General features: G+C 48.9%; 12 protein-coding genes across 12 annotated transcripts; 8 read left to right on the plus strand and 4 right to left on the minus strand.

Moving 5' to 3' along the window:
• Positions 1-1138: 1138 nt before the first annotated feature.
• N7517_008257 (Oxoglutarate/iron-dependent dioxygenase) lies at positions 1139-2280 on the plus strand (the record flags this gene model as incomplete). The annotated part of the gene is made up of 2 exons (XM_056725987.1): positions 1139-1327; positions 1381-2280. 2 exons carry the CDS (start codon positions 1139-1141, stop codon positions 2278-2280), a joined length of 1089 nt encoding a protein of 362 aa, XP_056576838.1.
• A 660-nt stretch (positions 2281-2940) lies between these two features.
• N7517_008258 (uncharacterized protein) lies at positions 2941-3673 on the plus strand (the record flags this gene model as incomplete). The annotated part of the gene is made up of 2 exons (XM_056725988.1): positions 2941-3018; positions 3077-3673. 2 exons carry the CDS (start codon positions 2941-2943, stop codon positions 3671-3673), a joined length of 675 nt encoding a protein of 224 aa, XP_056576839.1.
• Positions 3674-3941: 268 nt separating this feature from the next.
• On the minus strand, positions 3942-4330 carry N7517_008259 (Con-6 family protein; the record flags this gene model as incomplete). Its single annotated transcript, XM_056725989.1, has 3 exons — positions 3942-4026; positions 4080-4229; positions 4293-4330. 3 exons carry the CDS (start codon positions 4328-4330, stop codon positions 3942-3944), a joined length of 273 nt encoding a protein of 90 aa, XP_056576840.1.
• Positions 4331-5613: 1283 nt separating this feature from the next.
• Positions 5614-6885, plus strand: N7517_008260 (hippurate hydrolase; the record flags this gene model as incomplete). Its single annotated transcript, XM_056725990.1, has 1 exon — positions 5614-6885. One exon carries the CDS (start codon positions 5614-5616, stop codon positions 6883-6885), a length of 1272 nt encoding a protein of 423 aa, XP_056576841.1.
• An 856-nt stretch (positions 6886-7741) lies between these two features.
• N7517_008261 (SGNH/GDSL hydrolase family protein) lies at positions 7742-8760 on the plus strand (the record flags this gene model as incomplete). The annotated part of the gene is made up of 5 exons (XM_056725991.1): positions 7742-7868; positions 7932-7971; positions 8022-8100; positions 8184-8574; positions 8627-8760. The coding sequence occupies 5 exons, from the start codon at positions 7742-7744 to the stop codon at positions 8758-8760; spliced, it is 771 nt and encodes a 256-aa protein (XP_056576842.1).
• A 1358-nt stretch (positions 8761-10118) lies between these two features.
• On the plus strand, positions 10119-11782 carry N7517_008262 (uncharacterized protein; the record flags this gene model as incomplete). Its single annotated transcript, XM_056725992.1, has 2 exons — positions 10119-10338; positions 10410-11782. The coding sequence occupies 2 exons, from the start codon at positions 10119-10121 to the stop codon at positions 11780-11782; spliced, it is 1593 nt and encodes a 530-aa protein (XP_056576843.1).
• A 607-nt stretch (positions 11783-12389) lies between these two features.
• N7517_008263 (uncharacterized protein) lies at positions 12390-13636 on the plus strand (the record flags this gene model as incomplete). The annotated part of the gene is made up of 2 exons (XM_056725993.1): positions 12390-13030; positions 13102-13636. 2 exons carry the CDS (start codon positions 12390-12392, stop codon positions 13634-13636), a joined length of 1176 nt encoding a protein of 391 aa, XP_056576844.1.
• A 57-nt stretch (positions 13637-13693) lies between these two features.
• N7517_008264 (uncharacterized protein) lies at positions 13694-14494 on the minus strand (the record flags this gene model as incomplete). The annotated part of the gene is made up of 3 exons (XM_056725994.1): positions 13694-14210; positions 14273-14326; positions 14397-14494. The coding sequence occupies 3 exons, from the start codon at positions 14492-14494 to the stop codon at positions 13694-13696; spliced, it is 669 nt and encodes a 222-aa protein (XP_056576845.1).
• A 227-nt stretch (positions 14495-14721) lies between these two features.
• On the minus strand, positions 14722-16592 carry N7517_008265 (bifunctional hydroxyethylthiazole kinase/thiamine-phosphate diphosphorylase; the record flags this gene model as incomplete). Its single annotated transcript, XM_056725995.1, has 7 exons — positions 14722-14976; positions 15032-15132; positions 15183-15559; positions 15611-16018; positions 16083-16218; positions 16269-16445; positions 16493-16592. The coding sequence occupies 7 exons, from the start codon at positions 16590-16592 to the stop codon at positions 14722-14724; spliced, it is 1554 nt and encodes a 517-aa protein (XP_056576846.1).
• A 995-nt stretch (positions 16593-17587) lies between these two features.
• On the plus strand, positions 17588-18826 carry N7517_008266 (translation initiation factor eIF5; the record flags this gene model as incomplete). Its single annotated transcript, XM_056725996.1, has 1 exon — positions 17588-18826. The coding sequence occupies one exon, from the start codon at positions 17588-17590 to the stop codon at positions 18824-18826; it is 1239 nt and encodes a 412-aa protein (XP_056576847.1).
• A 306-nt stretch (positions 18827-19132) lies between these two features.
• On the minus strand, positions 19133-22611 carry N7517_008267 (uncharacterized protein; the record flags this gene model as incomplete). Its single annotated transcript, XM_056725997.1, has 2 exons — positions 19133-22525; positions 22579-22611. 2 exons carry the CDS (start codon positions 22609-22611, stop codon positions 19133-19135), a joined length of 3426 nt encoding a protein of 1141 aa, XP_056576848.1.
• A 595-nt stretch (positions 22612-23206) lies between these two features.
• Positions 23207-26139, plus strand: N7517_008268 (DNA ligase (ATP) CDC9; the record flags this gene model as incomplete). The annotated part of the gene is made up of 4 exons (XM_056725998.1): positions 23207-23244; positions 23373-25149; positions 25332-25562; positions 25615-26139. 4 exons carry the CDS (start codon positions 23207-23209, stop codon positions 26137-26139), a joined length of 2571 nt encoding a protein of 856 aa, XP_056576849.1.
• Positions 26140-26496: the final 357 nt, after the last annotated feature.

Raw genomic sequence — 26496 nt, forward strand, 5'->3', positions numbered from 1 at the left:
TAGGGTCAGCAGCATCATTCGTTGATTGAATAAATCACAAAATAACCTCCCTGCTCATTTGTGTGAGCTCACGACGCTAGTAGGGTCGGACGGGATATTGATGCGCTCTTGCATTACGGCTCAGAGCTGCCCAGGAGAAGACCGCAGATGCATGTTTGATGTCGAGACGCGAAATAGAATACCAGCCGTAAATGTCGTGATTACGGGGAACTATGCGGAGTAGTGACCTGGTGTCAGGACTTGCATTATGCATTTGTGATGCATGTAGGGGTTGAATGATATTTATGAATTTCTAACCAAAGCGCATCAATGTTTCAAAAAAGGTATAAGCAGAGTAAACTTATTCTGACTTGACAAAACCCCACAAACATTGAAATCGGATCATACACAGAGAGGGACCAAGTAGTACATAATCTATGGGAATTTGAACGGTACCTACATCTATGGATGAAGCAGTCAGGCACGGCGACTCTCGGTCGATATTACGTGGGGTGCATCTGCTGTATATCCGTCTGCTATGTGACTTCTACTATTTGAATACATGTAATATGTACTCCGTACCTGAGGTGCAACATTCGGGGAACAACCTGCATAAAATATGCAATATCTACTGCTGTCATGCCAGCGCGAGAACTCGTGCATGCACGCCACCAATATTAAATACGGTCTTCTTTTAAATTCCTATGTATCTAAAATTAAATACATAGAAAGAAGTGAGCGATATATTGGTAATTGATGAACAATGATTATTGATATGGGTATTACTGCCAATATAGCTTGTGGTGTGCACACGAGTCATTTTCTCGCGCTGGCATCTCAGCGTATATACCATCTCCATCACATCACATATGCCGATATATCCACGATGTATCAGCCAAATGGCCCCGCAATCATTGGTGATGCATCCTAACCCATCGATCTCCTTGTACTACACCGTCTTTCGACGTGTCTGACTATGCAGATCTTCAGCTTGGGAAGAAAGTAATCAGGCCAGCCACGTAGAGTACTTTAGCTCTATCCTGCGCAGATTGCTTTTTTCTCTATTTAAAACCGTCGTGTTCGATAATTGCTCATGCTTTCCAAAGCCATCTGATACCCTTTTCAACTTCATTCCCATCAGCCACGGTAAAAGGTCGAAATGGTCGGAATCCAAGTTGTGGAACCCGCAGAAGTCCCTGTGATTGACTTCCGAACCCTCTCGGCTGGCACTCCACAACAGCGCAAGGATGCTCTTCAGCAACTAGACGATGCATTCCAGTCGGTTGGACTTATATATCTTTCTAACCATAGCATTGGTCAAGATCTCGTAAAAGAGGCATTCTCATGGGTACTGTGCTTTATCTTCCACCTTTATACTCTACTTTTGCTAACTCATTGTAGTCCAAACGCTTCTTTGATCTACCGGATGATGTGAAAGCACTAGTTCAGCATCCTCACGACATATCTAACCACCGTGGCTGGGCGGCTGCTGGTACCACTGTCTCCAGCCAAGGTGTTTGGGACCAAGATGAAATCGAGCGCATACGCAAAACTGGTCCAGCGGAGAAGAGAGAAGTTTTGGAAACGGGAGATCCATACCCAAGCAAGATACCAAACCCTAGCTTCATACCGAATCGAGTACTTCCGGAAGAAATCTTACCCGGATTCGAAGCCTTCACCAAGAAGTGGTGGGATGCGTGTATAGAGCAAGAGCTTCAACTTCTCCAGTACCTCTGTGAGATTCTTGGTATTCCGGACAAAGATTTCCTTGGAAAGCAGCAAGCTCCGCACTTCAATCGCAGCGCATTCGGCTGGAACCATTATCTATCTTTGCCGGCTCGATCCCTAGCAGCTGGAGATTCGACTCGCTTGAATGCCCATACAGACTATGGGCAGTTCACTTTGCTGTTTCAAGATATGTCTGGTGGACTCGAGCTTGAGGATGAAGAGGCCGGAATCTTCCGGCCGGTGCTCCCCAAGCCGGGTACAGTTATCGTCCAAGTTGCCGATATGCTGGAAAGACAGTCCAACGGGAGGTGGAAAAGCTCCTTGCATCAGGTCTCAACTCCTCATCATTTGAAGTACAGCGATGTGGGTGATACTACGTTGATTGAGCGATATTCAATTGGCTTTTTTATTCAACCCGACTTTGATCTGGTTATCAAACCTCTTCCGGGTTGCGAGGTTAAAGGCAGATGGTCATCCTTGGAGTGGGAGGATGAAATCACTGCTGGAGACTGGCTGAACAGGAGAGTTGCTCTGGAATACCAACGCAAAGACTCATCTAAGTCTGCTGCGTAGTCGGAGAACGCCCTTCCCATTCACGGCCTTTTTGGACCACAGTTTAGAAATAAACATTAAATTTATTTCGGGTTTCATAATAGCTAGCTTGTGGTATCATACCTGATTGAATCTCTCTTTTCGACCGGGTTTGTAAGACCGCCAGGCTGAGGTATCTCGATGTCCTGCAACGGCTTTACATGTAGGGTATTTCCACCAACATGGTCTGGACACCAAGTGGCTGCCAAATAGAGCCATGAGAAGCAGGTGGATGATACTGATTTTAGGCCGCGCGACGGTTTCCTAGTTAAGGCATGCATGCCAGCTTTAGCGCTATACACCGTCCTCCGCGATCAAATATTGCACCTACCTTCAGTACTCACTTTTCTTAAATATCACCAAGGGGTAAACTGAACTTTATGGTTGGGTTATCCTAAAGTAAGCAATCGTTGAAACTATCTTACGATTCGTGCATTACTCGCTACAAAAGCCGGCAAAAATTACCCCAACTAAAGTACATTCGGTTACGGGATAAGCGCTAAAAAATATGACACATTAAGGGGCTCGATGATAAACGGGTGTGCTTTGAGGGGCCGAAACTCATTAATAGAGACCACAGCTTAGGTTCCTTGCGACATATCCCCCACCGTCCACATATCCGGGGTGCTATGATATGTGAACATGTCTGGGAGGTTGCCCTTCATCACACTGTTAATTATCGGGGCTGATGGTGTTGGGAAAACAGCGCTAGCTAAGCGGGTTTGTCATTCACCTATCCTAACGCCCTCAGGCTCGTTTTAACCGAAGGCGTTTCTAGCTTTGTCCACAGGAGTTTACCTATGATCCAACACTTGGTGATTCCTGTTCGGCAATGGTAGCTGTTGATGGCTGGACTTGTATGGTTGACATCTTGACGACTTCGGGAATGGAAGAATACACCGCCCTCTACGAAAATTTTATACGTGACGCGAGTGCCTTCATTCTTGCGTACAGCGTGACTTCGCGGACGTCCTTTTCTGATATACAGGCCCACGACAATTGGATTAAGAAGATTAAGGAGGAGATGAGGGTTGCTGGGCCTCCAACAACGTATCCTTCATACCCTCTGTACAATTCGGTCGTCATTTTGGTCGGTACCAAGAATGACTTGGAAGCCCAGCGCGAAGTCTCGGTTGAAGAAGGCCAAATGCTTGCAAAGTCATTGAACTGTTCGTTCTTCGAAACATCTGCAAAGCAAAACACAGATGTGGAGAAGGCGTTGCATGATATTCTGAGAGGCTTTCGACAAAAAAATTTTCCTACTCCTAGTGAACCTGAAACACCGACTCCTTCACGATCGAGGAAAGGTTTAGGGAGATTGTTGGGACCAAGGCAACGAAAGAATGATAATGGGTCAGGATGCGTTGTTATGTGATCGATTAGTTCATGCGATATATAATCGGGGATTGGCCTGGCTTTGACATGTAAATAGCGAGTTCGCGGGCCCATAACCAGTTTGAATCTACGCTAGCAGATGGGATGAAGCAATAAAGTTATGTATCAGAAGTTTTTGAACTATGAAAGAAAAGTTAGATTTAAGTCTATGAGTCTAATTATATGACGATGGGGAGATATCAACAAGTGCCGCGCTTATATACATTCACTATGTAAAAGTATATAGCAAGTAACCACACAGAAGTTGTCTACTCCTCCGGGGCACCTCTCTCTTCCATCTTCTTAGAAGCTCTCTGCTTCCCGCCCTCCGTCACTCTCGGATTATGCTGCGCGCTATACGGACCAGTTAGTAGACATTGAAAAGTTCCCCTTGAGGTCATACTAACGCCTTAAGCCCAGCTGAGACCCTCGTTGGGTTTTTGTTTTCGGCTTCTGCCTGGTATCTTTCCTCGCGAGCCTGATCACCGCCGAGCTCATTGAGCATGTCTTGTGCATGCTGCTTTGCCTCTGGTGAAACCTTCCGGTTGCTCATCGCGCTGTAAAAAATAGCCTTAGTCCTTACATCTCGTGATGCTTTATTCCTGGAATTTAATACTTACGCCTTGTAGCCACGCATCTCGTTATCTTCTCTCGGCATATTGGTCTAGATGGGTGATCGTTTCAGGTGAGGATTGTTTAGGTGAGTAATCGTTTAACGAAGTCTAGCCCTATTTTCGACGGATAATCCTTCTGCTTAAATGTTTTACAATCATCAGCGGCGTCACATATCATTTCTCCGTCACTACACCCTGCGGCGAGTTGTTCGCCGTTATGATATAATTATGATGTCCCGTGATCGCACCTTGGGTAAAGAGGATAGACCTCCATCCTATTATATGGCCGTGGCGTTAGGGTAAGAACCTGTTCAGTTTTCAAGTTGCCATCAATTCTTTGCTAAAGATAAAGGTTGAATCGGGTGGCTGAAAGCAGACTGGAAGGCCTTCAATTACAGCCTCGCCACGGGAAGACGTTCTGCATATGATATATTTCTTGGATATAGAGACTGGGGCGATGTAACGTCTGGGAGCACAACCTAAGTACTTACTGAGCAGGACCCTGAACGCCCTCATAAAGCGGCGGCACCCCGATTAGGGGATTGGCATCCACGGGCTAAAACCCGGTGCATACTGCTACACATACACCGGATTTTAGCCCGCGCGACATGGCTTTGCCTTTGCGTTGAGTGCTCACCCCTTGCCGCCTTTTGCCGCCCGGTATAATGGCTGCACCGCTCGAGGCGATGCCTTGGAGCACCAAACATGATGAGGGCACGCACGCTTTAAGTATGTATACGAATCCTTCAAATCCGATGCAACAGCCCATCAACAAACACCTCGAAAACAGTGACGGGATGAGGCTGCTCTGAGTGCTTGAATACTCTAACTCGGGCGATCAGTGGTTATCCAGCCATAGGTGGTAGATCTCGAAGGATTAGTTAAGACATGGATGCACCACTTGATGGTAATTTTAAGAGTAGTACTCCGTACCTATAGATGTACTATTTGTTGCCGTGGTCTATAAAACCTAATTATTTCTCTTCTGCGTGATTGCCGGTTTCAATGCAAAAGTCCATGCACGAATGATGTCAAGACTCCCGAGATCTTTAAATTTACGGAATGGCTGGACCACAGTTCTCATTGGGTCAAGGTAGCCAAGCAAGCGTATGATTGGCTTTCATATCCCTATCAAGGACCCACGAACGTCTCTAGAACCAAATTTGGAAGCTCTAGAAGATCCGTAGCTGATGACGATAGGTTTTATGTCCGCATTTTGTCCTACTCCTACGATCTCGTACTGAAATACTGATACATAATTTGAGCCATATCATTGAGCCGTATCCAAACGCTCTGGCCTTTGAAGAATCCAATCCACATCGTCAATATGGATTGGACCGCTCTGGAGAAATATAAGGTTGACCTGGGTAGTTACGACTCACTCTACCGAGAATTCCATCAGAATCCGGAAATCTCAACCCTCGAACATGAAACTGCAGAGAAGATCGCAGCCCATTTGAAGAGCTTGTCCTCGGATTTGGATATTCGCACGGGAATCGGTGGCACCGGTCTCATCGCCATCTGCAAAAATGGAACGGGTCCGACGGTCCTGCTTCGAGCCGACATGGATGGACTGCCTATTCACGAGGAGACGGGGCTGGATTACGCATCGACGAAAACAATGAAGGACACGCAATTAGATAACGCCATCAAGCCCGTGATGCACGCATGTGGCCACGATTTTCACATTACTTGCAATTTGGGTGCGGCCGAGACCCTACTCAAAGCGAGGGATATATGGTCGGGTACTGTCATTTTCCTCTTTCAGCCAGCCGAGGAACGCGGGTGCGGTGCCCAGGCAATGGTTGATGATGGCCTATTTGATCCGAAGAAGCATGCTTGCCCGATCCCCGACATTTTTCTTGGACAGCATATCTTCCCCTTGGAGCCTGGGTGTATTATCAGCAAATCCGGGTCATTCCTGGCTGCAGCTGACAGTCTACGGATCACTGTCTTTGGTCAAGGCGGCCACGGTAGCATGCCTCACCGATGTGTCGACCCTGTCGTCCTCGCCTCGTCCATTGTGATGAAACTGCAAACGATTGTGAGCCGCGAGATTGACCCCGAGGAAGTCGCCGTGGTGACGGTCGGCAGCTTGAAGGCCGGTGACACCGTCAACGTGATTGGTGATGAGGCTGTCCTGCAACTGAATATCAGGAGCATGAGTAACGAGACGAGACATTCGGCTCTGGATGCAGTGAAGCGGATTGTGAAGGCCGAATGCGAGGCTTTCAGGTCCCCGAAGGAGCCGGTATTCGAAACACTCAATGCTTACCCTCCAACGTTGAACGATCAAGAAGCCACGGATACGATTCAAAAATCGTTCACTGAATGCTTTGGCCACAAACATCATAGGGTGAGTAGGGCGATCCCCGGCAGTGAGGACTTCCCGAATTTAGCCACAGCAGTCGACAAACCCTATGTTTTCTGGGGTTGGAGCGGCTCTGACGAGAAGATCTGGGCCAAGCACGAACGAGAAGGCACATTAGATCAACTCCCTTTCAACCACTCGCATCTTTTCGCCCCAGCGATCCATCCGACTTTGGGAAATGGCATTGACGCGATGGTTGTGGCAGCGCTGAGCTTTGTGACTACTTAGGGATACAACTGAGGGATACAACTGTTTATAACTTGATTTAGCAGATAAGATTAAGTTAGCATTTGATAGGCCCCGGGACTATATGGCTGCTTACTATGTATAATTAAGTGCCCAGGTGGCCCCCAGGCGCAGTTTATCCTCCACGGATCACTACATAATCATATGTAGCCCTGGAGGTGTGATGGACCCCTGTCACCTTTAAGCGAGGAGAAAACCGATCACTCTTCGTCTTCCTACATTTTTGTCTCTATCTCCTCTAGTCTTTGGTGAACCCAAGAACTTCGATTTCTATACAGTGAAATTTTGAATATTTGAAATCTCCCACCGAGATCATTTCGACCCGTGGCCCCTTTTTATCTTACTACGCGACTTCATCTTCCAGTACCCTCTCCGACCTCATAATTCCTTTGAACATAACTGGCAAAGTTGAATTCGATGTGGCGATGGACACCGATCACCTTTACTACTTCCAGAAAACCCAGGGGAGCACTTTCATGGTGCATGAGGGGTCTAAACTATGTTGCTCGCAACAAATCTGGTTATATAAGTTATATTCATATCGCTAACAGCAATCTTAAATGTTCAGTTCATGTTAACAGTGCGGGGCTCAGATCTGGCCCCCAAATATTACGAATAAAACGATTAGTGGATAAATTATGAGATTAGGCAGATTTGGATAAGCATGTATACTCTCCAGGGCTCTCATCGCGCCTTAACTTCAGTCAACAAGCGAAAGATCCACCAATTTCCCTTTCGTCCGCGGAGTGACTTCCCCCACTTCTCTGTTTATAAGCCCCATTCCCCCTTCAAATTCAAACTCCCAAGAAATTTGATCTTATAATCATATTCTTGCATTATGACCGCCACCGAGACTCAGGATGCTTTTAAGCCATATGATCAGTTTCTTCTCTTCGGAGACTCCATCACACAAATGGCCTGCAACCAAGAACTAGGTTTCGCGTTTCATGCTGCACTCCAAGAATGTGAGTCATTCTTCTGATATCTCTAGAGATTTGCATAGCAAATAAGCTAACGAAAAAAAAAAGCCTACAGTCGCAGATTGGATGTTGTCAATCGCGGTCTCGCGTAAGATAATCCGAGGTTATACTAGAGTGCCATATGCTAACATGTAATAGTGGATATACAACCGCGCATGCTGTCAAGGTCTTTGATAAATTCTTTCCTTCACCGCAGACCGCTAATGTGCGGTTCATGGTAAGCTCCCCTTATCGGCCGCTCCATTTGAAAAATTGAAATCTCGAATGTATCCAAAAGACCAATTAACGAACATCTGATAGACTATTTTCTTCGGTGCCAATGATGCATGCGTTCCAGCCCACGACCAGCATGTGCCATTGGATCAATACAAAGAGAACCTGAAGACGATCATTCAGCACCCAGCGACACGCGCACAAAACCCGCGACTCATTCTAATCAGCCCACCTCCCGTCAATGAATATCAAATGGAGAGCTTCGACGCTGAAAAGGGCTGCCCGTTCCCAAGCAGAACTGCCAGCTACACCAAGACTTATGCAGCGGCTGCGCGAGAAGTTGGTGCAGCGCTTAATATCCCCGTGGTGGATTTATGGACTGCCTTCATGAAGACCACTGGTTGGAAGGAGGGAGAACCTCTGATTGGAAGCCGTGATGCACCGGACAATGAGAAATTGTCTAGTCTTCTTACTGATGGTGAGTGGAAATGTGCATATTCCCCTTTTTCTTGTACTAACTTGTCATACAGGTCTGCATCTCACTCCCTCCGGTAACCGCATCGTCTATGAAGAGCTTATGAAGGTAGTCGAGGCCAATTGGCCCGATCAGACTCCCGAGGCTCTTCCAATGGTGTTCCCCTCGTGGGGTGAGGCGCCGAAATGAGTTGTCTAGATCATAGATTGGGTTCTTAAGCTCGGTATAAGGAGGAACTAGCACTAATCCTATTTATCAAGATAGATATGAGCAATGAAGAATTCTCGAACTTACATGTGCAACTATAAATACCGGACTTTCGCGCATAAATGAGATTCCCACTGGGTTCTGGTGAATTAAGAGATAAATCTCGAGCTGCCTATGTAATCCTGTGGAATGGGACTAGAACAAGGTTGGCAGAAGAAGTTTTTTAGTTCCATTTTGTCATCTCAAACTCCCAAAATATCACTCTGGCTCCAATAAGCCAGGAGTAAGCCATTATCTTTCCATCTCCTGAGAGCCTTGCTCTTCCACGCCTCCCACTCCTTGTCTTCGAAGTCAAAGGCACGATGGAGGCCTGTGAATAAACGTTGAAGTGTCTATATGTCTATGAAAAATCTTTGTGATGATGGGTGTAACCTCTTGACAAGAGTAAAGATAAACTGAATGGACAAAGACAATCTATTAAGCAGGCGGTGTACAAGAGTAAGTCTCCCACGTTCTAGGCACCATACTCAACTATCAACATATTGAATTGTTTGGATCGCCAATTTTGTCAGGAAGGTTGAAAGTGATCTGAAAAATATCAGGTACATTGTAGTGCATAGAATAGGAGTGGAGCATACAGAATATGACAGCAGTCTATAGCCAGTCTAGCCCGTCTGTCCTTTTGACCTCCACTTTACTCTCCGCCTTATTGCGTCACCGCCTACCAGATAGAGTGCCCTTTGGTTACAATGGGTTCTCTCCGAACTACGCTCACTCATAATCATCTTCTCCTAGGTTTGTTACCTAGACCAATTTTCCCTTGAATCTATCATCCTCTCCAAGCCTCCATAATTGAAAATCTCCAATCTTGGGTCACTTTGCTCTCGGTTTCGCGCCGCTTCGCTCGCACTTCGACAGCCAAATAACCCGTGACGCAACTTGTGTCTGGTGCATCACGTATCGCACGCTACCAAATACCTCGTCGCGTCTTTTTGTGAACTTGGAATCGTCTGTGAATCGCCTCCAACCCAACAAGAATCTCTCCTTACGATACCGATCATCTTGAAACGCGTCCCCTTCACCTGTGGCAATACCCTCGTCTATCTTTCCTAGACTCCTGGATGTTCTGATCAGGTCCCAGATATTTGTCCTTCGAAGACAGGGTGGACGGCCGGTGGGCCGTCTCACAGATCGAAGGCGGAAGGAGATATTGGAGAAAAAGTGTCGAATTCAAGTGAGGCCTTTCGCGCCCCTGCTCTTAGGGTGGACTATTTCAACTACCCCGCGTCAATTTCTTTGCTTTCTTTTTTTGACCTTGAATTCTGAATAATCCACTGGCTATGGACGCGCAGTACCCCTTTGCTTCCCGTGACGACATTTGGCGTGTCTTTGACGAGTTGAAGGAGCTCCACATTGCGCAGTACGAGCAAGGCGAACGGCTCGCGCAACTGGAGCGTCGCCGGGACGACGATGCCCGACTGAGGAGCCCTTGGTGTTCTGTCTCGCCATTTCCGCATTCGGTTGGGGCAATCGCTCCAGGTAGTCCACCTCTGCCCTCCGGTATCAGCTCGCCACTTACCAAGACATCCCTTCCAGACCCCGCTTTCCACTCCCCCCGGATGCTTTCAAAGGATTCGATCAGGGTCACCATTCTGCAATGACTAGTTCTGTTGTGGGGTTTGATGGCGAGGATGAGCCCAGACGGGGCGCATCGCGAGCCAACAGTGTTCGTTTTGATGAAAGTGCCATCCACGGGAACGCCCAGGCTAGCCGTTCGAGCAATGACCTTCCTTTGCGGACTGGTAGCAGCTTGAGTACTCACCCGCTTCTTGAGAGGACATTTTCCCACCAATCTGACGGACGATTGAGCTCATCCGGTCACTCGCACCATTCCGCTAGGACTAATAGCCTGCGCCTGAACACCACCCGGCTGCTTGGTACTACGCCTATCGAGTCCCCTTTGATTCCCCCTCCTGGACTCTTCTTGCTGGGGCCGGTCCCATCCATCATTCGGTGCTGGTTGACTGATTCTTTCACTAACGACTCTCTCCTGTATGCAGCCGTTTGCTCGGGCTCTTACGTCTCAACTTTGGGTCTCTCCATGGTCCGCGATTTCGGGATGGAGAACATGATCGTGCACGAAGGCGATGTGCAGTACATCAAACTTCCGCTCTATCTCCCTGAGGCACTCATTCACCCATCTTCATCGCGCCCCGGAACCCCTACTCACCAAGTCCCTTCCTTGACCATCCGCTTCGTGGTTCGGGAGACCGAAGTCGGCAATAACTCGATTCAAATCATCATTGGAAGCGATGTGATGCGCGCCCACAATGCTGATATTTTGTTCTCGCAAGATAAATTGATCATGGTGGACGATGACCACAACCGTGTATCTGTCCCCCTCGTGCGTCCAGAGAAGGAATCCGTGTTCAAATCCCTTTGCACCTCCCCTGGTACACCCCATTCTGGCGACATACTGGGACCTCCTATTAACGGACATCAATCCGTTGGTATCATTGGCCGGCCTGTCAATGTTCAACAAAAGCCTGTCTCTACGCCTCCATCAGCTCGTCTGCCTGGCAGCGAGAATAACGATCCTCACAAGTCCCACCTAGAGAACCAGCAGGCTCATGCTCACAATTCAGCTGAAATTCACCCAGCCACTGCCAAGTCACCGACTTCTGACCCTACCAAAACCGAGGATACGCCTTCGTGGGGCGGCCCATGGCGTCGTGATGCCAAGAAATCCGCCACCACTACCAAAAAGGCCAGCGATAAACGTGAGATGAAAGTCTTCCGAAAGTCCAGCAGCCATGCGAACTCTTCGACTTCGGCTTCGGCTCCTGGCAGTGTTACCGCTGAGCAGGCCGACAGGCCGTCTCAGCCGAGTGCTTCTGCCCACCACCCAAATACTCCTTCGGACAAGCATGGTACGCTGAACCCCGTTGGTAGTGCATCGGCGTTTGGATGGCTCAACCCGGCCCCTCGCAACGCCTCGTCCTAGATGAAATACACTAGGCTTGGCATTTATGTTTGATTACATCCGAATCTGAAATGAGCTCGGTTTTACGACATGATATGGAAGGGTTTCAATTCTCTTGGAATCAAGAAAAAAGTGATAATGGGATCAGGCGCTGGGTTCCGAAGCTGCCAACTGGGAAAATCACGTTCTCTTTTTAGCTTGTATCATTGCCGGAATTGACAGCAACGGACATGACATACTTAGTACCAAAAAATGAGAAAAAAATGTTATGATTACCACTTAATTTCTATGGCCAATATCATCTAGTGCATCTCAGTATATAAGCCTCCTCGTCCGTGCCCTGGTGCCTGGGCAGTCCCACCTGCACTAGTCAATATTAGTAATCAGTAGATGGAGCCTTGGAGCCCTGGAGCCTTGGAGCTATCCCTAACTAAAGCAAGCCTTCTGGGGCTGGAGCATGTAGTGCAAATTAAAAAAATTCACCATGATAAAAAGAGGTAGGCCACCTTTCTGGCAAGATCAATGCCTTCTTTTTCACGCTTCCATTTAACGTCACTATCCAATTTTCTGGAAGTGACCCAGTGCCAAAACCAGAACCATTGCTCCTCGAGAGCGACATTGAAGAATAATGGCACGTCTGTTGGATCTTCCAGCGGAAGTGATTCTATCCATTGCTGAATACCTACAAATCGACACGAAGCAGGCACCGCTGCAATTCTATGAATATGGAGATGCCTATGGCTACGTGAAAGACCATGATCCTCCACCGAGCGTCAGAAACCTCCATTCTTTCCTGCTCGCCGCCAATCGCCCCTATAGTCGTTTTCTCCAGGAAATGTTCTATCGCGATGTATTTGTCCCGGGCCGTCTTAATCACAGCGAAAAGGGTGCCAAAAATTGTCCGCTGCAACTGCTAGACCGGACTCTTAAGGAGGATCCGAGTCTCCAGGAACACATCATTTCAGCGACCATTCCATGTGAAGATTCTATTCATTTCGGTCAATTCTTTTGGTTCACCAACATACGAGAGCTTACCATCATTGGTTCGTACACGGGCGATTGGGATCCTTCGTTTGAAGGCGACTCACATATTGGCACTTCACCCGTCGAATGTTTAAGGCTGATCAGTTGTGAAGCGGACGAGGAGGCTCTAACCACTATATTCAGCTGGCCGGCAGCGTTGAAAAAGTTCACTTCGATGTTGAACAAGGCGCATGGTATTGCAGTTGCGGGAACTGCGGAATCCCGCCGTGGTCATGTGCTGCATTTGTGCGCTCACTGAAATCCCAAAAGGCATCATTGGAGGAATTGACAATGACACGGACGCCGATTGTGCATAGAGGACTGGGGGATGGACCTCACATTGACTTGACCGAGTTCACGGCTCTTAAAACTCTGCGCATTTACCACGTCTTTCTCTGCGGGGAGGGACATCCCGAGCCCTGGCAAAGCTTACCTCGCAGTCTGGTGGTGTTGGAGGTCTATTACGACGATTTACGGATCGGCGAGTACTTGTCGGGGGCTGATCGAGCGCCGCTCGATCATTTTATTCCTAAATTAATCCAGCATAAGAGGTCGCATCTTCCAAATTTACACACTATGATCGTCCACTCGTCTGAAGGAACCTCTGACCCGGAGCTATCGACATCTAGCGATTGGACTGTCGGACTCTGGGAGGTGCCACCTTTGCTTGCGCAAGTATGTGACGAAGCTGGTGTGAAGTTGAATGTATGGCTGGGAAGTGAAGAGGGTCTCAAGTTTGATGAGGAAGATGATATTCTTCGGTCACTGAAAAGGAGCCAAAGCAAACATCCTATTCCTCCAAGCAACAAAGTGGCTCGAGATCAGTATATATCAGACTTAATTCTCTCCTAGGATCTCTAGTATGGATAATCAAGTACTATGCGTTATTCTAAACCAAATCTGATCAACTCAAATCTTCGAAAAAACACCCAAAGCCCCCTTTGTGCTCTCTTTAGTCTCCTTAACAAGCCCACTAACAGCCCGGAACGCCTCGTGCGAAGCATCACCAAGAATCTCAAAAAGCACACTCTCACTACTCGTAACAACAGCTCCAGCATCCCTCAGTCTAGCAAGCGCAATCCCCCTCTCCTCGGGGTTAATACTGCTAACGCCATCGACGAGGATGTAAACGCGGTGACCGCGCTCGAGGAGATCGAGCGTCGTCTGCGTCACGCAAATGTGCGTCTCGATTCCGACGATTATCACATCGAGCGGGGTTGAGCCTGGGGCTGGGAGTAGCTTCTCAATTTCCGGGGTTATCATTGAGAAGAGGGTTTTGTCTACATCAGCTCGGATATGTGGGCCGTTGAGGTGTTGCTGGAGTTCTGGCACGGTGTTGCCGAGTTTGGCGCGGCTTTGGGTTGTTACGAATACGGGGAGTTGGAGAGACGAGGCTGCGCGGAGCATTTTTTCTGTCGTTGAGACGCTAATTGGTTGGTTAGACTTTTGGTTTCAGTATGTGGTTTCGGGATATTGTTGGATTCGTACACTTTGGTGAACTCGTAGATTCCACCGCGGAATTTGTCTTGGATATCGCAGATGCTGTCGTAGGAACGGGTAATTAGTTTTGATCTTGAGGCTATCTCTGTTTTATATCGGGTGTTTTGCATACAAGAGCGCGGGATTGCCTGGCTCAATGTTAGTGATTTGCATTGCGTTGAGATTCGAGGGTTTCTTACGGATTCGAGATGCACGCGTGGGGGTAGCCATGATTGCGAGAGTTAGGTAGTTTAATGTGAGAATTGAGGGATTCGAGTAGATGTAGAAGAAGAGAAGAAAAGAAGAATTCGCGGGGGGAAATCAGAGAAGTCGGAGATGCGGGGAAGCCGAGGGAATATGTCGGTATACTTGATATTTCTGTTTTTTGATCTTTTGTAACATTCAATTATGGTCAAACTTTTGCTCGCGTATGTACACATATCTACTAATCTAGGTATTTATAGCTTCACCTCATGAACCTTGGCCCGGCCGGCAAACCAGCTGTCATCACCGTTTGCCGCGGCTGTGCGGATGGCGTAAAGCTCGTCGACGAATGCCGGGACGAAGCTGCCTGGGCCGCGAACATACTCTTTGGCTGCTGCGTTCTCTGCTGCGATCTCGTACATGAGAATTCCAGACAGCACTGCGAGGAGTCTGTCAGAGCGGTGGGAAGCCAAGAAGCAACCGGAGATTGTGCCGATGGCGCAGCCGGTCTATAAATTCATGTTAGCAGTGTACTAGAAAGAGGGAGTTGGAGAGGCTGCATACTCCGGTCACTTGACCCAGGTATGGGTGGCCGTTCTCGACAGCAATAACTCGCTCGCCATCGCTGAGGTAATCTGTTGCTCCGGTCAATAGCACAACGTTTCCTATATGGAATTAGAAAAAATGAAACCACAGCGAGAGAAGGGGTACTTACGCTCCCTGCGGGCCAGGTCCCGAGCCAAGGCGGCTTTTTGGTTGCCGTCAAGAGTACTCGGTCCACTGTCAACACCGCGCTGCTGAACGGCACTGCTACCCCAAACTTGGCGAATCTCGCCCTCGTTGCCCTTGATGAGATCAAAGTAACCACCGGCCATAAGCTGAGTCACTGCGCTGCGGCGAATTTGTGTCGCAGCCGCACCGACAGGGTCGTAGATCACTGGGTTGCCCCGCTCATTGTATGCCTTAATGGCTTTTAGGTAGTTTGGGACACTATCGCTAGTCAAAGTCCCCATGTTGATCAGGAGGGCGCCATCAAACTTGCACAGGTCCGTGGCTTCATCGCCATACGGAGACATGATGGGAGATGCGCCACTGTAGAATGGTTAGCATGGAAAATGGCTTGAATAGGCGCAATATACTTACATGGAAAGGGCAACGTTGGCCACGAAGTTCGACACAACGAAATTGATCATGTTGTGTACGAGAGGATGCACCTTTACCATCTTACGGATGATTTGAGGCACCTCATTCAACAAGGCCTCGGCCTCGTTAGCGCGAGGAGCGTTGGAAGCCTGCGCAAACCGGGGAGGATTTTTGATGAGCTCGGCGAATTGCTCGGCAGATGCTTTGGGGTCATCGGCTGCCACGATGGCACTGACAATGGCCACACCATCCAGTGCTTTGTTTGGTGACTGAGACTGATAGAGCACTCGTTGAACGTTGGAGTGGTTGATGCCGCCGATGGAAACAGTGCCTATGGCAGAATCTTTAATGGCATCCAGGATGACTTGAGTACCTGCCGTCCCGATGACTGACTTGGTGTTGGTTTTGCTATGAATGTTGAGCGTCTATTTCTGGATAGCGGGATACTAGACATCCATGGATGCGGACTTACGTAGGGGTGGCAAACATGGTACCAATTCCGATATAGTCGGCGCCATCTGCGGTAGCCTTTTTGGCCTCTTCGACTGAGGATGTGCTGATACCAATAATGGCATCCTTAGGAAGAAGTTTCTTTGCTTCCTCGATGTCTATATTGGACATTAGTACATATATTCTTTGTAGAATCGTAGCAACGAACTCATATCATCTTGACCAAGATGCACGCCCTCGGCACCAATGGCAAGAGCCACATCAACCCGGTCATTGATCAGAAGAGGCACGTTATATTTCTTGGTTACCTGGTGTAGTTTCCGGGCAGTTTCCACCAGGAGACCAGTGTCATTGGTTTTGTCCCGGTATTGCACAACCGTTACGCCTGTAGCGGGTTAGTTGAATAATTGGCAAGGCCGGAGCACCACTCACCTCCTTGCAAAGCACTTTCTACCACTGCACACAAATCTCGCCCCTTGAGAATGGCCGGGGTCGAATCCGTGACCAAATAGAGCGATAGATCTACGGGCATGATGTCTTGGCTCCGGACAAAGGTAGAGTGGGGGATTTCGGAGTAAATAGATCCGAGGTCTTTGTAACAAAAGTGAATCAAACGGAAGTAAATAGTAAATTGAAACGGTCAGCAGGCTATATTCGTACAACACAAAACACTGTACTCAAGTTGACTGAAGGAGATTGCCGTTTATCGATGTGTGCCCGTGGTGGGGTCTTGGAAGGTTCGGCCTGTACTCGTCCGGATGTATATAACATTGTAAAATTCACTTATATATACTTCAATATTGGAGAAAAGATTTATGTTAAAGCACAAAGAATTATAAAATTGAAAACCGATCTTCAAAATCGCCCTTCTGAAATAACTAGGAGCTCATGTTGCTATATTCAGCTGTCAATGGTCCTTTATACTCCGAGTTATTCCCGGCACGTGCTCGCTGACATAACCATGATTTGTCAAATTCTGCTTTTCCTCTTCTTTTTCTTTCCTTTGCCCCAACAACACACAAACACTAGGCATCGAGTTATTTTCGAAGCCTTTTATCTATCTATCGCGTGGACTTTTAGTTCTACGCTCTTCATTTTCCATCACTGGTTAGTTCGGCCTCGCCACCATCAATTTCCACCGTCCGCCAGGCCTCCGACCTCTGACTCGGATTCCCCAAAGAACTTCAATCGTTCCCAGAAAGCAACACGTTGAGAAGTTTCCCGCGAACTTGTCTATGTATTCGTCCTCCGTCCAAAATTTCGAACATCACCTGCCGCTCAAGCTGCAAACGTTTCGCGCGCCGAAACCTTGCAGCATACACCTTCGATCCTGTGGCTGAATACCCCGGATCTTTCCTCGATTTGTTGTGACTTTTCCCCAAGAAATCACATCGTATACCCAAAAAAAGAAACTTGACACGCATGTCTTGTCTCGTCAACAACCTCATCATCCATAATCCTTCCAGCTTTCCTTTAGGCAAGCCCAACGTTCCATTCTAGAACCAATCGCTCAATCAAACCGTCATCATGGCCACCGTCAACATTCGCCGGGACATCACTGATCCCTTCTATCGCTACAAGATGGAGAAGCTCCAGGCTAAGGTCGAGGGCAAGGGCAACGGTATTAAGACCGTTGTGGTCAACCTGAACTCGGTTGCCCAGTCCCTCAGTCGCCCCCCTGCCTATCTCATCAAGTACTTCGGCTTTGAACTTGGTGCCCAAGCCAACGCTAAGCCTTCTGACGAACGTTGGATCATCAACGGCTCTCATGACGCCCCCAAGCTCCAGGACTACCTTGACGGCTTCATCTCCAAGTTTGTGCTGTGCAAGAAGTGCAAGAACCCCGAGACCGATGTCTCCATCAAGGACGAGAAGATCACTCTGGACTGCAAGGCCTGCGGTCAGCGCTCCGATGTCGACCCTCGCCTCAAGCTGAGCACCTTCATTGTTCGCAACAACCCCAAGGGTGGCAAGAAGGAGAAGAAGAAGTCCCGCCGCGAGCGAAACAAGGAGAAGGCTGCCAATGGCGAGGATGCTAGCCCTGGCGACAGCAACAACTCCGAGAATGATGATGGAGATTATGCCCTCGAGGCTAACAGCGATGATGAAGTGACCCGTCAGGCCCAGGCCATCGAGGCCGAGGCTGAGATCAAGGATGATGAGTGGGCTGTTGACGTTTCCGAGGAGGCCGTGAAGGCTCGTGCCAAGGAACTCCCATTGGACCTCAAGCGTGCTCTTGTCATTGAGGATGGTGACGATGAGGGAGCTGATGGACCCTCGTCCTACGAGCAGCTGGGCAGCTGGATCGTTGAGACCGCTGCTGAGAAGGGTGGTGTTACCAAGGTCACCGATGTTGAGATCTACATGAAGGCCAAGGAGTTCGGCATTGAGACCAAACACAAGACTTGCGCCGTGCTGGCACAGAGCATCTTCGACGACAAGATCGCCAAGCAGATCGAATCCCGCGCTGGTTTGCTTAAGAAGCTGATCACCTCCGATCGTCACGAGAAGGCTTTCCTCGGTGGTACCGAGCGCTTCGTTGGCCAGGACCACCCGGAACTTGTTGCCCAGATCCCTGCCATTCTGCTGGGATACTACCAGAACGACCTTGTGTCTGAGGAAACCCTCAAGGCGTGGGGTGCCAAGACCAGCAAGAAGTACGTCGACATCTCGACCAGCAAGAAGATCCACAAGGCTGCCAAGCCCTTCATCGAGTGGCTCGAGAATGCCGAGAGCGACGAGGAGAGTGAGGAAGACAGCGAGTAGACGATAACCGTTGCGTACGCTGTTATGTATCCTTCGTTATTTGCTATCTATGTCCATTCTTAGATTGAACCCAGGCATTTTTGGACCTCTGTCTGATCTACCCATCTCGCATGGGCTGATCACTTCGGCCATTACTTTAGTTTAGCTTACCAGTCGCCACTCCTTTGCAATGAATATCAATACGATATCAATAACCCAAGTTTCATCCACTTCAGTAGCCACTTTACTACACGTACAAGTGAAGTAGAGCAAAATACAATATAGTCATAACTCATGCCATGCAATGCTATAAACGAAAACAAACAACTAAAACACCACCTCGGCAAGTCTAACCTGCTCCCCGTCACCATTGAAAGGGAGATTAGTAGCATCGCAGTTCCCACCATTGCCTGTAGTAACCACATCCGCTCTGAAGCGATGCTGCATAAAGACAAACCACGTCAAATCCACATTCCAAGCCTCCATCGCCCGAATCGCGTCCTGAACAGAACCCATACCTTCACCAGACGCAGCATCCTTCACAGACAAAGTTGTCCTCGAAGAAATGAAATAATACTCAGGTCCGACAAACAGCGCAATCCAGCCACCAAGCATCTCGCAAATCCTATCACCCACTTCCAACGGTAACCGGACATGCGAGAGAACCGTGATAAAGAGGGAAATCAACGCACGCCACAGACGGTGATGCAGCGTGAAGAATCTCGACCCCGGCGTCGAGGGCGAGAGCGAAAGCGACGAAGAAAGGGCTAATTGTAGAGTGGACGCCAGATCTCCTGATTCAGCGACAGACGTAGCCTGAGACCTGGCACGGCGCTCGTTCACGGCCTCGGCATTAGTGCGCACTTTCTCCCACACGCGACGGTACAGTCGGTCCCAGCGGGAGAATTCTGTTTCGACGCGCGTGGCCATGAAATCGCCTGCGCCTTTGCACATTGCTTCGATGGCTTCGCAGGCTGTTACCGAGACGAAGGTTTCTTCTTGATGGTCTGGGGTTTCGGTATCGCGGGTTGATTCCGTGGATGTGGCGATGAGGGATTTGGATGTTTCATTTGCTTGTGATGAGGGAAAGATTATTCTGCTTGCTACAGTGGGCCAGAGTTCGTTGACTAAAGGGAGGAAGCTGGTTTCGTTTTGGGATAGGGCGGGTAGGACATCGATGAGGATTGAGAGGAGGGACCGTCGGAGGTAGGGGGATGGTGAGGTTAGGTGGGATGGGATTGATTTGACGATGTGGAGGAGGAGGGCATGGGTTTTGCTGAGCGGCTTCTCGGCGTCTTCTGGTTCTTTGGGGGGTGGGAGTGGTGCCTCTTCCGATTCGGCTTGATTCAGAAGCTCTTCGATGGACGGCTCTGGAGGAGGTTTGTCATATGTTTCTGACCATGGCTTTTTGGGATGGGGTATTTTGCCATCAGCATCTGCGAGTTCATCCTCGGCATGTCGTTTGGCTTTGCGGTTGGCAATGTTCGCGGCGATGCTTGATATTGAGAGATTCTGGTATTGAGACTTGCGGGTATCGTGGGAGCCATTCTCTTTGCCCTCGTCGATTGTGAGCAAAGACGGTTTCTTGGCCCCTTCCTCGACAACTGCAGCTAGTGTTTTGAACATCATCTCAACGAGTTTGGGGTAGCCGTGGTATAGATCCAGGATACCAAATATAGAATCAACCAGATCATCCAGATAAGGTATCAACCGGGCACCACAAAGCTTGACCATCATAAACAGGACCTGTGGCGGATAGGGAGATACGTCGAAAGTATTAAGCTTCAAGGCCACCGAGTTCACCAAATAGTCCACGTTTTCAATGATCATAGCACTCGTGTCTGGGTAGTTGCAGGCATTGGTCAAGATATTGAGACATGTCATCGCGTGGCACTGAAGATTGGGGTTCTGTGATGCCAACAGCTGTAAAGTTGGGTAGAGCGCGTCCATGAGCTCAGGTCGGAAAGCCTCGCCGAGTTGTTGAGCTTGGAGAGCCACAGATTCCAGAGCGAGTGCTGATGTACGCCAGTCACCCGTTCCATCAACTGATGGTTCGTTAAGTATATTTAATGAGATATAATACAACTCTTCAATCATTTCGCCACGTCCGGTTGATGCGATGGACCCTTCAACATGATCAAGAGAGATGAAATCGTCAAAGTCAGCTGTTGCCGTAGTGCTGTCCCGCAAGAAAGTCATCGCCAACCAGAAAGGTGCAATAGCGGCATCACTTGATGTCGTGTGCATACGGTTGACGATTGATCGAGTGATCTCATTTCCAGACTCAGACAGGTTCAATCTAGTAATCATTGACCGTAGATCTTTGAGAGTTTGTTGCTGGCTTTGGTGTTCCAAAATAATTGGTGGAAATGCCTTAGATCTAGCATCAGTGCTGAGCACTTCCCAGTTGAAGTCAGCATCCATTGATGTCAACGGCTGGAGAGCATTTGTGTTTTGCTTGACAACGGCACCGACGCTATCACATAGACCGGATGCCAAACCACTGGTAAGCAAATCTGATCCAGATTGAACTTGGGACAAGACTTGAAAGACGGTGGATATCTGACGAAGCCCCCACTGCTTAGCAGTTTCATCGTTGCCTTGCATGATTCGAGGGAAAGAAGTGAGCCAGGTATGCAGCGATTCTTTTAAAGAATCTAGCACCGTAGGGTATGTTGTGGCAAGATGAGTTGCATTCTTGTAGGCTTCATTCACCCCTTCGTCCTCTTTATCCGCCAGAACAACAACTGTTTCAACCATTATGGGGATAGATTCTGAAAGTGTGGTCTGGCACTCTTCGATTACCATCAGGGAGAGGTCTAGGACGGCAGACTGAACTTCTGATCGCTGATGGCGGCGAACCTGGATGACGTTGGCCAGCGCAAGCTTAATCTGTGTCGTGGTGGCTTTCAACCAGGATTCATCCAGAGCTATCTTATCGCTTCCTAGGTCGGGCGGCGAGACTTCCGAGGCGACACGGTCATTGAGAACAGCTCTTAGGAGCTCCGTGAGAATCTGCAAGGAAGTCTGGAGGAGCTTATATGACCTGCGAGTTTGTGTTGACGGCCTTAGAACCTTAGCCAGTGCCGACACAGTTCGCGGCATGATGCTGGCAAGCACCACGCGGTCCGTGACTCGAGCATAAAGTGCTTGCAAAGCCCTGGCGGCTGCCAGACAGAGCTCATCTGATCTATCATCGACAATCCCCTCAAGCAGAATATATACGGTTTGATCAACAACCGTTGCCGTGCCGATCTCGTGATAAATTGTCCGTTCTGGCACAGCTCCTTCCAAGACTGTGAAGATAGCACTGAGGCAGTCAAATCCAGCAATACACAGTTCTTCTGAGACTTTGGGCTTCGGTAGCTGCTTCTCTTCCGCTTTATTTGGTGATCCCCCCACGATCAACGTCAACAGGATTATGAGTTGCTTGCCCATTGCAGGAGACAGCCGTTGCCGCCATCCATTGGCGACCAGGATCCGCAAACATTGGACGGCGGACTCCAGGCATTGTGCGGGTAGTCGTTGCGTCTCATTGAAGATGTGCGACAATGGAAAGAATGCATATTCAGCTAGCTTCTCGTCGAGAGTGTTGTTCGCCGCAAGTTCCTTTAAACAGTTGTGCACCGGCTCAAGGACTCGAGATACATCGGCGGCGGAAGCTTGATTTCCTCGGAAACGAAGGCCAACAGCGCTTAGTTCGATGCATGGTGCTCGAAGCTATTCACATGTCAGCTTTCTTCCTCCTAAGGGCCAAATGAATCATATCATACCTGCTTGAAAGATTCCTGCCGGAGGTTGTCCATCGCAGCTGAACAACGCTGGGCAGCGTCAGACTTTCAAGATGATAGGCTGAGTGTTGAGCGAGTAGCAGGACTAGATTGTTCAAACATCAAGAGCCCCATTGTAAACACCGACTAGCGGACCCATCGCGATCGAATACAGCGGGACTGCATCCCAAAACCGCACCGCTCTGTCACCATCTGCCGGCATAATCAAGCGGTGAATATAATCTATCCCAAACGGGCAAGATCACACTGCACGTGATATATTAGCGCGTCTCAACGCGTGGGAATCCCGACAGCTGCCTGCGACAAAGAGTAACAACGAGTGTTGCCTTGGGTATTTCAATTGCGGATTTGGTCTGCTTGGACTATATATTGGGCCATATTCCGTGCCCATTTGACTCCGGGACAATTGCCTATGCGGGTTTTGCGGATTCCAGAGCTTGCGCTTTTATCGCTCTCGCGCTCGAGACCAAGCTTCTGCATACGATCTGCAGGACAACACAATTTCTTGACCACCCCAATCTCGAAGCTGTCTACAAGCTTGCTATCTGCCAGCCTTGCAGCCCAGAAAAATTCCAATTTAAACAAAATAACATTCTCACCATCGCGAATCATGGCTGATGATAAGAGCAGGAAACAGGCTACCCTGGGGTATGTACGGGATGGACAGCAGACGATTGGGTGCGTCGACAATATTCGATGGCGCATGCGCCCTTTCACTCTGGCCTTCATCGGCGATTGTTTTGGTTCACTCCGCTAATTCATCTTATTCATTGTAGGAGATTTTTCGGCTCGGGCGCGAACCAACCGCCGAAGAAGCAAACCACATTAGCTTTCGGTGGAAGAAGACAAGCAGCAAGCAATGAAGCTCCCGGTGTGGAGGCCAAGAGTACCACCGACGAAGTTAAGGTGGAAGACGCCACCGACTCAGCACCAACTGCTGCCCTCAATGGAGCAGAGCCAACGAAGGGTGTAAAGCGGGAGAAGAGCGCCGAGACGGAAGAAAGCGATGGTTCCGATATTCAGCCTGTCTCTAAGAGGCGACGAAAGGCCTCGGCGAAGGCCTCTCCAGCTGCCAAGAAGCAATCGGCATCCCCGAAGAAGCCCGAGTCTACAAAGCCAAAGGCTGAATCGCCATCACCAAAGCCAGTGACGAAAAAGCCTGCCGATGTTACTCCTGAAGAGAAGTCACCGTCAGTGGAAGAAGAGGAGGACCCATTAGAAAGCGAAGACGAAGATGACCTCAAGCCGGAGCTCACGAAGAAATCAATCGAAAAATTCCAAGCCAAATTGAAAGGCAGTGGTAAAGATCCATACCCAGATTGGAAAGCAGGCGCTCCTGTTCCTTATGCTGCGTTATGTACCACGTTTTCTCTGGTAGAGATGACTAGAAAGCGCTTGGAAATCACAGACCACTGTTCTCTTTTCCTCCGCCAGGTTCTTCGCCTGACCCCTGCCGATTTCCTACCCACTGTTCAGCTGATGATCAATAAACTGGCCGCCGATTATGCCGGAATTGAACTGGGCATCGGAGAGTCACTGATCATGAAAGCTATTGGTGAATGTACCGGCCGCAGCCTTGCCGTCATCAAAGCCGATCAACGGGAAATTGGAGACCTGGGACTGGTTGCTGCCAAAAGTCGGTCAAACCAGCCTACGATGTTCAAGCCCAAGCCTTTGACTGTTCGAGGTGTACATGAAGGCCTGCTTGGAATTGCCAAGGTTCAGGGTCATGGATCTCAGGACAAAAAGATTTCAGGCATCAAGAAACTGTTGGCTGCGGCTGATGCCGACCTCGTTGGCAAAGGTGTGGATATCACCGAGAACAAGGGCGGACCCAGCGAAGCGAAATTCATCGTTCGTTTTTTGGAAGGTAAGCTGAGGCTGGGACTTGCAGAGAAGACAGTTCTTGTCGCGGTTTCTCGGGCAGTCCAGATCCACGAGGCTGAGTCAACCGGCAATAATATCCCCTCTGCAGAGCAAATGGCCGAAGGTGAAAACATCTTCAAGACTGTCTACAGCGAGCTTCCTGCCTACGAAGTAATCATTCCTGCCGTTCTTGAGCATGGTCTCCTCAAGCTGCCCGAAGTGTGCAAGCTCTCTCCCGGAATTCCTATCAAGCCCATGCTTGCCAAACCAACCAAGTCTATAACCGAGGTTCTTGACCGGTTCGAAGGGAAGGAATTTACTTGCGAATATAAATACGATGGAGAAAGAGCACAGATCCATTTTGTGTCTCCGGAATCTATCCACCAGTATCCTGGAGCCTTAGCCACATTACAAAAGGACAGCAAGGGACTCTCCTCAATCTTCTCCCGCAACTCGGAAGATCTTTCGAAGAAGTATCCTGATGTTCTCGGCAAGCTTGACACGTGGGTCAAATCTGACGTTAAGAGCTTCGTTCTTGATTGTGAGACTGTCGCATGGGATATGGAGGCCAAAAAGGTTCTTCCATTCCAACAACTGATGACTCGTAAGCGCAAGGACGTCAAAGCGGAAGATGTCAAAGTCAAGGTCTGCGTGTACGCCTTCGATCTGCTTTTCTTTAATGGAGAGGTAAGGCAATTTTTCTCTTTAATATCTACATAGGAGCGATTCGCTATGTCACTCTTCTTCCTCTATTCTCCTTCCCCCTGATTCTGTGTTCCTGCCCATTCATGGCGAGGATGATGAGAAGAAAAGGGGCACAGCGAATCGCTTTCAGCAATACCTAGTTGTTCTCACTAACTTTTAAACAGCCCTGCGTGAAGAAATCTCTACGAGAACGGCGAGAGCTTATGCATCAATGCTTCCAACCGGTTGAGGGGGAGTTCCAGTTTGCCCAATATGGCAACTCCAATGTCCTCGATGAGATCCAAGAATTGCTTGAGGCTAGTGTTAAGGCTTCTTGTGAGGGTCTTATGGTGAAGATGTTGGACACAGCGGAGAGTGGCTACGAGCCAAGTAAACGGAGTCGCAACTGGCTGAAGGTATGGTGCCTCTGTTTGTTGATTACTACAACTGTTGCTAACTTTTACACAGGTCAAAAAAGATTACCTCGCCGGAGTTGGTGACTCTCTTGATCTTGTCGTGCTCGGTGCCTACTATGGTCGTGGAAAACGTACTTCTGTTTATGGTGCCTTCCTTCTCGCTGCCTACAACCCCAGCAGCGACACATATGAGACCATATGTAACATCGGCACTGGCTTCTCCGAGGTGCTACTTGAAGAGCTACACCAGACACTAGTTCCTTTAGTAATTGACCGCCCAAAGCCATTTTACACTCACTCGGCCGTCCCCAAGGACCAACCGGATGTTTGGTTTGAGCCAAGACTTGTGTGGGAAGTGAAAACAGCCGACCTGACCCTCAGTCCACGCTACCAAGCCGCTGCTGATGAGTTCCAAGGAAAGGGAGTATCTCTACGTTTCCCGCGGTATATGAAATCCCGCGACGATAAGAAACCAGACGAGGCTACTACCACCCGTGCTGTGGCGGAGATGTATCGGAAACAAGAAGCAGTCACCAAGGATACCAAGGCAGGTGTGGATGATGACTTTGAGTATTGAAGCGATTTTGTCAGGCGAACTATAGCGAGTGTAATTGAATTCATTGGATACTAATATTCCCGCGTCTCCCAGTCATATGCATTTTCTAAATTGCACCACTATTCAGATGGGGTACATCATTAGGGCTTACCATGGTGCCACTGTAGCCTTCCTTTGCCTCTATATGATATCAGGGATGATGACCCATAGGCACCACTTGATTCATTTACTTTTGATCTAACCGTCCCTTTTAAGACAAAGCCCCTGTTGATCGGCATCTAATATCATGACCTTATTCCATAATCCCGGCTATCAACGGGTTATCAGCGGACTCCGGGGGCTCGGGATGCTTGGCGCTGCAACCAAGCTGCCGGACCC

This window comes from Penicillium concentricum, assembly GCF_028827145.1.
Source record: "Penicillium concentricum strain IBT 3081 chromosome Unknown utg000003l_segment0_segment0, whole genome shotgun sequence".
NCBI classification, from domain to species: domain Eukaryota; kingdom Fungi; phylum Ascomycota; class Eurotiomycetes; order Eurotiales; family Aspergillaceae; genus Penicillium; species Penicillium concentricum.